Raw genomic sequence first — 12219 nt, forward strand, 5'->3', positions numbered from 1 at the left:
CCAGCATGGACTGTTAACTCAGAAAGTAATAAAGATCCATCTTTTTAAAGCTATTGGATATTTGGGTCTCTTTGTTGTAGATCAGAATACCTTAATATAATTTCACTTAGACTGTCTTTCTTGATCTGGGATCAATCCTATCTTTAGGGAGCAGTATACACACATGCGTGTACATGTGCACACACACACATCTGTATGTACATACACACTCTATCTCTACTATGAGATATATAGCAATATGCATCTAGTGATAAACAAGGTGCGATACATTTGTATATTTCACAGTTATACATAATATCAATTATATATTGCAGAGTATTATTGTGTTATAATTGATTTCTATTATATTATAATTAAAAACTATTATATTAAGCTATGTTACATACCATAACATAGAATACATAATATATATGACATATCACACACTTATGGTACACAGGTGATATACAATGTATAGTAGACATATAATATATAGTGTCCACATCCACTTGCTAATTTTGGGCTTTGTAAACATTGTTACCTGGCTTGGCTCAAGGGCTGGGCTTGTGCTTACATCATTCATGGCTTTGGTTGTCGCTGAGGAAGTGGTTTCTGTAAAAAAACATCAAGGGAAGTTATTGTTGGAACCGAGAGTAAAAGGGTGGAGAGGTGGCCAGAAAGGTGAATAGAAGGGCTGAACTCATACTCTATTTTATTTTTTCTAATTTAATTTTAATTTTTCAGCATCCCGAGATTCATTGTTTATGCACCACACTCAGTGCTCCATGCAATACGTGCCCTCCATAATACCCACCACCAGTCACACCCATCCCCTCACTCCCCGCCCCTTCAAAACCCTCAGTTTGTTTCTCAGAGTCCACAGTCTCTCATGCTTCATCTCCCCCTCTGGTTTCCCCTAATTCACTTTTCCTTTCCTTCTCCTAATGTCCTCTGTGTTGTTATTTCTTATGTTACACAAGTAAGTGAAACCATTTTTTAATTAAAATTTTTTTAATTTATTAATTAAAAAATTCCAGAATCATTAACACACAGCATTATATTAGTTTCAGGTATCCGATATAGTGATGCAACAGTTCTGTACATTACTTGGTGCTCATCAACATCACCTGTCCCACCCATCTCTCCACCCGCCTCCCCTCTGGCAACCTTTGGTTTGTTCTCTATAGCTAAGGGTCTGGTTTTTGTTCCTTTTTTTCTTTTGAACTCATATTCTTATTCACTGGCAAGGTTGTGCTCTTTGAGGGATCAGAGTAGAGTGTCTTAGCATGGTGTACAGCAGTGTTTTTCGACAGGATGCGATTTTGCCTGCAGGGGACATTGTTAATGGCTGGACACATTTTTGGTGGTCACAACCTGGGGTGGGAAATGTTACTGGCATTTAGAGGGTGGAGGTTTGGGCTTGGGGTGCTGCTTAATACCCTGCAATGCACAGGAGGTTCCTGACCACAAGGAATTATTAGATCCCAAATATCAATATTGTTGTGATAGAGAGATCCTGGCATAGAGGATGCGGGAAAGCATAAATTCCAAATTCTTTAATTCGGTCCTGGCTGGACATTACAACTGATATGGCTGGTGGATCAGAAAACTAGGTACTTCAGATTTTAAAATTCAATCTGGCAGGGAATTACAGCTGAAACAAGAGTGTCAGTTTTTGGTCATCAGCCCTTAATGAGACCTTTGTGTGTTTCTTGTGCTTTGTGAGGACGACCATCTCTGTTTTAGATGAGGAAAAGCCAGTCAACACTGACATCCAGTTACCATCAGTCTGAGGTTATGTCTATATTTCTTCTATATCCTGGTTTTCAGCAATGTCTATTTGCTAAAAAGGATGAAGAGCTTTCTTGTAATAGCAAAAGTTTTGTCTTGAGTTCAAGAATTTTGACTTACAACCCTGAGTCTAGAATACATTTGTTATTGGAAACCATATTTGTTGTCAAAAATAGCACTTTTGGAAATGAAATCTTGCCATTTGCGACGACGTGGATGGAACTAGAGCGTATCATGCTTAGTGAAATAAGTCAATCGGAGAAAGACAACTATCATATGATCTCCCTGATATGAGGACATGGAGAAGCAACATGGGGGGGTAGGGGGATAGGAGAAGAATAAATGAAACAAGATGGGATTGGGAGGGAGACAAACCATAAATGACTCTTAATCTCACAAAACAAACTGGGGGTTGCTGGGGGGAGGTGGGATTGGGAGAGGGGGAGCGGGCTATGGACATTGGGGAGGGGAGGCGAACCATAAGAGACTATGGACTCTGAAAAACAACCTGAGGGTTTTGAAGGGTCAGGGGTGGGAGGTTGGGGGAACAGGTGGTGGGTGATGGGGAGGGCACGTTTTGCATGGAGCACTGGGTGTTGTGCAAAAAGAATGAATACTGTTACGCTGAAAAAAAAATAAATAAAAAGGGAAAAAAATAGCACTTTTGGCTGAAAGCTGCATACTTTTTTATGGGGGCTTTCTTGGACCTCCAACCTTGGTGAAAACTAACTCTAGATGGACTCAATCCATGTGAGAGGACTGTGAAGAGCTCTTAAAATTGGGAAAATAACCAAAGGCATTTCTTTCCCTTGTACAAGAGAGCACATTTAACAGATCAACACCAGGACCCAGGTAGAATTCCAGTTTGAACATTGTCAGTAGAGGTGCCTGTTGCCTAGTAAAAGGCTCATTCACTTTGGGTTCAATCATATTAATTCATTCAACAACTATTTATTGATTGAGTTAGTGGTGGGCTTATGGTCCAGCAACCCCTACCCACCAGCTTGTGCTCTTGTCTCTCATCTTCCCCATATGGACTCCAGCTCACTTTTGGAGCTTATGCACCTCCAGGACCCTGCTATGGGCTCCAGCTTGGACTTGGGGAAATATGGGAACCTGGGCTTGAATGTTGCAGGAGTACTACCTATTGGTGGGAATCATAATCTTGATACTAAACAGTTGCCTGAACTTCCCTATGGCCTTTTTAGTAGGAGCAGGGAGATTTTTTTTTTTAATTCATTACTTAATATATAGTGTATTATTAATTTCAGAAGTAGAGTTCAGTGATTCATCAGTCTTATATAACACCCAGTGCTTATTACTTCCTGTGCCCTCCTTAATACCTATCATCCAGTTACCCCATCCCCCCCACCCTACTCCCTTCCAGCAACCTTCAGTTTTTTTCCCTATAGTTGAGTCTCTTCTGGTTTGTCTCCCTCTCTGATTCCATCTTGTTTTATTTTTCCCTCCCTTTGCCTATGCTCCTCTGTTTTGTTTCTTAAATTTCACATGTGGGTGAAATCACATAATTGTCTTTCTCTGATTGACTTATTTTGCTTAGCATAATGCCCTCTAGCTCCATCCATGTCATTGCAAATGGCAAGATTTCATTTTTTTGATGGCTGAGTGATATTCCATTATATATATACACACACAGGTGTATATATACATGTGTATACATGTGCATGTATGTGTATACACACATATATGTGTATGTATATATATATATATATATACACATACATGCCACGCCTTCTTTATCCATTCATCTATCAGTGGACATCTGGGCTCTTTCCTTATCTTGGCTATGAGAGACATTTCTGCTATAAACTTTGGGGGGCATGTGCCCTTTCAGATCACTAGATTGGTATCTTTAGGGTAGATACTTAGTAGTGCAATTGCTGGGTTGTAGGGTAGCTCTATTTTCAACTTTTTGAGGAACCTCCATACTGTTTTCCAGAGTGGCCGTACCGGTTTGCATTCCCACCAACAGTGTGAGAGCGTTGCCCTTTCTCTGTATCCTCACCAACGTCTGTGTTTTCCTAACTTGTTCATTGTAGCCATTCTGGTCATTCTGACTAGTGTGAGGTGGTATCTCATTGTGGTTTTGATTTGTACGTCCCTGATGCTGAATGTTGAGCATTTTTTCATGTGTCTGTTGACCATTGTAAGTCTTCTCTGGAGAAATGTCTATTCATGTCTTCTGCCCAAGGAGCAAGGATATATATATATATATATATATATATATATATATATATATATACATACACACATTTACATACACACTTTGGAGAATCAGATGAAATATGAACTATATTAGCAAACATTTGTAGGCACTGTCTTAAGTGCCCTGTTTGTAGTGTTTCATTTAAGCCTCAATTAATCCTTGCAACAGTTCTGTGGGGTATATAACCTGGTCTATCTGCTCATTTAATGAATTAATTAATTTCTTTTTTTCTTGATGAGCCTGGCTGCAGGTTTATTTCTTGTTTATCTTTTCAAAGAACCCACTCTTAGTTTCATTGACTTTTTTCTATTGCTTTTTTGGTCTCTGTTTAGTTTATTTCTTCTTGATCTTTATTATTTCCTTCCTTCTACTAGCTTTGGGCTTTGTTCTTTTTTCCCCCTATTCCTTTAGGTCTAAGGTTTTATTGTTTGAGATTTTTCTTGTCTCTTGAAGTAGGCCTGTATTATTATAAACTTCCTTCTTAGAACTGCTTTTACTGTGTTCTGAAGAGTTTAGGTCTGAGGCTCCTGGCTGGAGCCTTAGTCTTGGTCTTGGGGTAATGGGTTCAAGCCCCATGCTGGGTGCAGAGATTACTTAAAGCCACTACTTCCTTACTGATTTTCAGTCTGATCTATCCATTGATGTAAGTGGAGTGTTAAAGTACCCAACTATTATTGTATTACTGTCAGTTTCTCCCTTTATGTCTGTGAATATTTGCTTTATGTATTTAGGTGGTCCAATGGTGGGAGCATAGATATTTGCAGTTGTTATATCCTCTTGTTCGAGTGATTCGTTTATCATTATATAAGGACAATCTTTGTAAGTATCACTACCCCAGCTTTTTGTTTGCTTTTTTGTTTACATTTGGTTGAATACCTTTGCCATCCCTTCACTTTCAATCTATATATGTCTTCAGGTCTGAAGTGAGTCTCTTGCAGGCAGCATATAGATGGATTTTAAAAAATCAATTTGGCCACTTTAAATCTTTTGATTAGAGCATTTATATTTAAAGTAATTATTGATCAATATGCCCTATTGATTTTCAAAGCCAGACATTATGAGAGCTTGCCTTTCTGGTGCAGGTCACCAGGTGGGTGTGAGCTTGAACTCTTTGAGGCTCAGGGAGAACTTTTGCACTTGTAACATTCCTCCAGCTTGTGGTTGTCCCACTGGGGGTTTTGGTTCCTGACCTGACCATGTCTTTGCTCATCCTACCTTTCTTGATGTGGCTTTATCTCTTTCTTTAGCTGTGGAAGAGCTGCTCTGCTAGTCTTCATGTCACTCTTGGAAAGAGAGAGAGAGAGAGAGAGAGATAGAGAGAGAGAGTTGCTCTCTATGTAGTTGCATCCTTGGTGTGTTCATGGAAAGAGGTGAGCTCAGGATGTTCCTACCCCACCATCTTCCCCTCATGTTTCCCAGTTACATCTCCCACATTTCTTGTGCATAGATTTCCCTGTCTATATGGTTTCCATGAGAGTGCTCATGCTTATACAATATGGTGCTTCCCTCTCAACACAGATCTAAGGGTGGGCATATGACTCAAACTGGCCTAACTGGTACATTTCCAAAGAACTTACAGTTAAGTCCAGAAGAGAGTCAGTTGATCTCTCTTTGGGTAATTTGATCATTAACAATGGTAAAATTTGGACTTCTCAGTGGGTGTATTTCCTGTTCTGTGGACTAAAAAGGCAGAGAAATCCAGTTTGCAATGAACAAGAAGAAAGGAGCAGACCCAAAGAGTTTCAGAGCCTGAAATGTCTTGATAAGAGTCCCTATTTCAGTTCATTTCAGAAGCCCTGCTTTGCTCTTGTTCTTGAGTTCCAAGACACAACCATGCATCCTTATCATAAACTCACCTTTTCTGTTTAATTTAGCTTGAGTGAGCTCTTCTTTGCAACTCAAAGAATCCTGTCTCAGTCAGCACCTTGTTACCTCCATTTCCAAAGTCCACTTGTCTTATTAGCCCCATTATTTCTCTAAATTTCCTTCTTTCTTTTTGTATCCTCTTTCCATCATCCGTTTACCTCCAGAAAATGGAAACCTGTACTAGCCTCTCTACACACAATGCACGTGCACACACACACACACACACACACACACAGACAATTTTCTGGCATTAGACTCAATGAAAAATATAAAGGGAGACAAGAAGACAAGAATTTACTTACTTTGACAAGTGTTTTCATTGGAATTCTGGAATTGTGGAGCCCCAGAGAGAAGTTTGTATCCAGGATTACAGTGACAGTAGAAACCTCCATCGGTATTCTGACATGCAGCATTTGCTCCACAATATATACTAATGGGTGGTTTACATTCATCAATATCTGGAACACAGAAGAGGAATTTGTCCATTAATTTGACAAAGATTTATGAAACATCTAATATGTGCCAGAGGCTATACCCTTTCCACCCAATCTGTCCTGGTTTTCTAGGACAACTCAGTTAAGTTAGCGGGTTGTCTTTGTTCTTCCCTTTCCTCTTTGACTTTGGTTGGATTCTCTGAGAAGCAGACACTGAGACAAGAATTCATGTTCAAGTACTTTATGTGGGAGGTGATCCCCGAAAACCCTGGAAGGGAAGTGGCGAAATGAGACAGGGAAAGCCAGGCAGAAAGTAAAGAGGGAAGTTTCCATTGTGGGCAACTGGGACTCGATACTCCTGGGACCCTCTGGGAGGCAGTGTAGAGCACACGCTGCAGAGTGACTCCCCAAGGGGTGAGGGGGTTGGGGTATTTATCTGCCAAATCTTTTTTTTCTCTTAAGTTCTTATTTAAATCATAGTTGGTTAACACATAGTGTAATATTGGTTTTGGGAGTAGTATTTAGTGATTCATCAGTTACACACAACACCCAGGGCTCACTACAAGAAATATCCTCCTTAACCCCCATCACCCATTTAGCCGATCCCCCACCCATCTCCCCTCCAGCAACCCTCAGCTTGTTCTCTGTAGTTAAGAGTCTATTATGGTTTGCCTCCCTCTCTCTGTTTTCCCTGCTTCCTCTGCGCTCCTCTGTTTCGTTTCTTAAATTCCACAGATGAGTGAAATCATATGGTATTTGTCTTTTCCTGACTGGCTTATTTTGCTTAGCATAATACACTTTAGCTTCATCCATGTCATTGCAAATGGCAAGATTCTCTGTCCTAGAGAGTGTTTAGGAGAAAACTCTGTATGAGCCACACACTTATTTATTTATTTATTTATTTACTTTAAAAAAAATATCTAACTTCCATGGTAGGGGTAAAGTCCTAAAGAAACAAATGACATCCTATAAAATTCTGGCTCTCAGAGAGCCTTGATCTTGCTTTATGGTATGTGGAGCCCCAACAGAGCTGGGACTATGGGAAGCAGGTGTCCTGGCACCCATCTTCTTCACTCAAAATAGAAATCACCCGAGTCACTTCTAAGCCATGTGTCTGCTGTTATGAACCATATATATATCTCCTCATTTCAACATGTTGAAACCCTAACTTCTGGTGTGGCTGTATTTGGAAATGGGGCCTCTAAGGATGTAACTGAGGTTAAATGAGGTTGTAAGAATGGGGCCTTGATCTATTAGGATTAATGTCTGTAGAAGAAGAGACAAGAGAGCTTTTCCACCTGCCTGACCGCTATGTGCACAGAGTGAGGAAAGACCATGTGAAGATAGAATAAGAAGACAAGCATCTTCAAGCCAGGAAGAGAGGCCTCCTGAGAAAGTGGAACTGCCAGAACCTTGATCATGGGCTTCCCTCCATCCAGAACTGTGAGAAAATAAATTCTTGTTGTTTAAGCCACCCGGTCTGTGTTTTGTCATAGCAGCCCAAGCGGAGTAATACATTTGCTAGATTAACTAATTGAGTTGGAATGTCTTGATTAAGTCAATGTGTCCCCAGTCCCAAGGGTCACCGTAGCCCCTTTATAAATGTCAGGTGCATAGCGAAGATGTGTGATTTCCCCATCTGGTACGGTAAACATGGAGATGGGAATTTTCAGATTGTGATATAATGGGGCAGATGTTCTCGGTTGTCTGTTCAACCACCATTCTGTTCTGAGGAGGCTGTCTTGTTCCCATCACCCAGGCACTCTCTCCCCAGCCTCCCTTCCAGCTTTCATGTTGCACCCCCAGTCAATGAAGAGTAAGGATGTTCTTCCTGGGGCGTCTGCAAGAAACCTAAGCCTGAGACAGAAGTCACTGCAAAAGGACGAGACTCAGATTGGCGTTGGGATTTTTGTTTGCAACCCTGTAAGCTTGAAGACAGTTAGTTCTGTGATCACTGAGATATTCACTGATGAGTCACTTGGATAAGAGGATGGAATGAAAAAGCTCCCTCCAAGGCAGGATAGAATCTACTTGTTAGAGCCAAAGAAATACAAGATGGTGCATTCATGGAGAGAGACATTAGCTATGTGGGCCAGTTTGAAGAAAGCATGTGAGAAAGTTCTCCAAACAAACAACAGATTAACGAGTGTGAAACGAGGAAGTACAGAAACCTCAATGTAGGGGGAAATGAAGGGAAGAGGAAGCAAGGGTGATCAGTGAACCTTGAGATAAAGTTAAAATTAAGGGAGAGTGTGGCAGGGGAAATGGGGAGGGGTTGAAATTACGGCATTTTAAAGATCGTATCTCTTTACTGGGGGAGCGGAAGTGAGGGTGAAATGAAGGATCTTTTTAAAAAAGTGACAGTACAATTAACATATAGTGTTATTTTAGTTCTAAGTGGGCGATATGGTGATTCAACAATTCTATATGTCACTCAGTACTCATCATGGTGAGGGTACTCTCACTCCCTTCTCCTGAAATGATGGGGCAAACAATGCACCTTGAAAGGGGAAATAATTGATGAGTTAAAAAAAATAGTAGAGAAACACATGTTTGAATATGAAGTTAAGAGAAGGTAGTCATAAATGGGGTGTAAAAGTGTATTAGGACTTCCAAGTAAATAAAGGGAATGGTGGTGTGCCTGGGTGGCTCATTCATAAGCATCTGACTCTTGGTTTCAGCTCAGGTCATGATCTCACGGTTGTGAGATTGAGCCCAATGTTGGGCTCTGCTGGGCATGGAGCCTGCTTGGGCTTCTCTCTCTCTCTGTATCCCTCTGCCCCCCACCCCACAACTCCTGCTCTTTCTCTTTTAAAAAAAAGGAGAAATATTTCATGAAAATATTTCTTTCTTGACAAGGGTGGAGTTGTTAGATTTTTGTTTTTTTTTTTTTTAGCAGTGCACATTATTGGTATTTGCCTCCCCATGGTCCTTATGCTGTCTTCCTTCCACTCCTGCCTCTGGATGGTTTGAAAACCATCCCTTACCTTCGCATGTAGCCAAGGGAAATGTGAAGAATTCCTTCCCGTGCATAGAGGTATATCCATGTTTGCAAGTACAATAAGTGCTGTTGACACACTCAGCATGCTGGGGGCACTTGCAAGAAACTGCAGGGAGAAGGAGGAGCAGGTCAAACATCCGCTGGGGTTAAGAGATGTCCTGTTATCATTTGACTTGGCTTCCGACTGGGATCTCTTGAGGATGAGGAAGCCTACACCCTTTTCCTCTTTTGAGATCTCAGTACATTAAAAAATGAGAGACACCAAACCCAAGTTACAGAAAAAAGTGAGATTCTTTTGCAGGATAAAGGACAGAGGTTGGCATTAAATTAATTTTAACACAAAAATTTCAAGGCAATAAAATTGTGCTATTCTCAAGATCACTGCAGAATTTATAAAAGGGGAATGAATTGGTTAAGACCCTGGATTCGAAGAGGCTGTCTTTTTTCCATTGGACATTCTTTCCTGCTTTGTCGAAGATGAGTTGGCCATAGAGTTGAGGGTCGATTTCTGGGCTCTCTATTCTGTTCCACTGATTTATGTGTCTGTTTTTGTGCCAGTACCATGCTGTCTTGATGATGACATTGGGGAGGGGAGGAGAACCATAAGAGACTATGGACTCTGAAAAACAACCTGAGGGTTTTGAAGGGTCAGGGGTGGGAGGTTGGGGGAACAGGTGGTGGGTAATGGGGAGGGCACGTTTTGCATGGAGCACTGGGTGTTGTGCAAAAAGAATGAATACTGTTATGCTGAAAAAATAAATAAAATGGAAAAAAAAAAAGAGATAAAAAAAAAAAAAGACCCTGGATTCGATTCTGACTCTACCACTTACCAGCTGTGTGTCTTTGCACAAATGTCTTAACCCTTCTGTGCCTCAATACCCTCATCTGTAAACTGGGTTATTGTGAAGAGTAACTGAATTAATACGTATGAAGTGTGTTGGGCAGTGCCTGGCACATAGAAAGTATCAGCTAGGATTATAAAAATTCGAATTTGTTGGGGTCCACAAGAGGTATATCCTGATATAGGTACACATGATCTTTGTAACCCTATGTATAACTTCATTTGGACAGGGAGACAGGAAAGATCTTAATTCGAGCCCTCTTGGGAATGAACTGAGCTGAGGAAGTATCTCGAGCTTTGGGTCCAGTGGAGAAATCTGAGAACTGTGCTGTGTTCGTGGGGAGTGCGGACTGGGAACCTGATGGGGGCCACAGCAGACAGTCTGGCTGCAGAAGGCATCCCCCAGAGGTTGGTTAGAAAGGCAGAATCTCAGGTCCCACGCTAGACCTGCTGAATCAGAATCTAGTGAGATCTCCGAGGCTTTAAAGTTAGCCTCATGTCATCTTGTTCATCTTTTTTTTTGGGGGGGGGGCTCGCTTATGATCAGAACGGAATTGTTACCATCATGCTCTGTGTCTTGCCACTGGAATGCTCACTTCATGAGATTTTGTGTGTTTCAACTGCTGTTTTATTCCTACATTGGGCACATGGTGGTTACTGAAAGCAATGAAGAGACAAAGGACTGTAAAATGGAAAGATGTATTAAGGGGCGCCTGCTGGCACAGTGGGAAGAACATGTGACTCTTAATCTTGGGGTCATGAGTCTGAGCCCCACGTTGGATGTAGAGATAACTTCAATAAAGGAAACTTAAAAAATATATTAAAATTTGATGAAGTGATGAATTAAAAAGAATGACAGGCGCAAACATCCCTGAGTTCTACTGCCAGAACAAGACCCTTTGCTCTAGCTCCGTGCAGGATGTGAGTGGTTCCAGCCCTTGGTCTACACACTTCCTGGTCTCTGGCTCTGGAGAAGGCAGCATTGAGCACTTACCGATGGTCTTTTGAGCCATAACTTCTGATAAACTCAGCAGAAAACAGAGTCCTGGAACAGGGAAGCAGAAGGGAGACACATGAACTGAATGAGGAAAGATTTCGGGACATTCTCCAAGGGCTGTGTGTCAGTTATCCACGGCTGTTGATCCCAGTTCTTCATGCACAGGAATTGAAGTTACCCAAGTCCCACCTAAAATGTAACAACTTACAAAATGTAATGGCTTAAAACAGCAATGACCATTTTCTTATCTCTTATGGTTTCTGTGTTTTGGGAATCTGGGAAAAGCTCAGGTGGGTGATTCTGGTTTGGGGTTTCTTATACAGTCACAGTCAGGCTGTGTCTGGGGCTGGAGCAGCTAGAAACTGGATGGGTGCTGCCATTCCTTCATGTAGCCTCAGACTTGGGGAATTTGGCTTTCCTCCCAACATGATGACCTCACGCATGCAGACCCCATGGTAATTCAGAGCTCTAAGTAGGGGTGCCCCAGGCAACAAGACTACATCTCCCATTAAGATCCGGCCCTGGAAGTCATGCAACTCCATTTCCACCACATTCTCTTGGTTATAAGATTCAAATGGAGAGGGATTGGTCCTCTTCTTGAGGGAGGACTGGTGAGATTCTAGAAACATTTCTTGGAAGGGAAGTATTTTTTTGTCTTCTTGGGAAATTCAGACTGCCTTTACCGTGGTTGATAAAGTATTCTTTTCTCTTCCCCAAACCTTCCTACCTGCTGGTGGGGTCAGCAGCCATGTTCTTGTTTCTGCAAAGACCTGAAACTACTGGATGGATGGGTGACTTCTCTTTCCCTTTCCTGAGAAATCCGATAACACTCTGATTGCTAGTTCTCTCCTCACCTTCTTTTCATTTCCTTATTACAAACTAATGTCTAGAATTATTTGCCATTTGTAAGGACAATATTAACAGCTGGTATGGTGCAGAAATTGGCCAATCAGAGGACACTGGAGACCCTTCTCTGTTGCAGCAGATGTCATTTTAGCTGTTGAATTGTGGGGAGGTGGGTGGAATCTCAGGGCAGGGTCTGGGCTGGCAGGAGTGTGGTGGGAGCTAGTTCTGGGCAATGAT

The 12219-nt window shown here is 41.5% G+C and overlaps 1 protein-coding gene across 3 annotated transcripts in view; it reads right to left on the reverse strand.

The window, feature by feature from the left end:
* Nucleotides 1-12219, reverse strand: part of ADGRE3 (adhesion G protein-coupled receptor E3) — a 45103-nt gene that overhangs the window by 27603 nt on the left and 5281 nt on the right. For 2 of the 3 annotated variants that reach the window (XM_045992190.1, XM_045992189.1), the window contains exons 2-5: nt 11134-11184; nt 9285-9404; nt 6166-6321; nt 521-591 (exon numbers count right to left, since the gene is read on the reverse strand). In XM_045992190.1, the coding sequence (XP_045848146.1) occupies nt 521-591; nt 6166-6321; nt 9285-9404; nt 11134-11184 (398 nt within the window). Of the gene's footprint in view, nt 1-520; nt 592-6161; nt 6322-9284; nt 9405-11133; nt 11185-12219 lie in introns of those variants that run through there. The other variant, XM_045992192.1, reaches the window with a different exon arrangement.

The sequence above is a fragment of the Meles meles genome, chromosome 20, assembly GCF_922984935.1.
Source record: "Meles meles chromosome 20, mMelMel3.1 paternal haplotype, whole genome shotgun sequence".
Taxonomy (NCBI): domain Eukaryota; kingdom Metazoa; phylum Chordata; class Mammalia; order Carnivora; family Mustelidae; genus Meles; species Meles meles.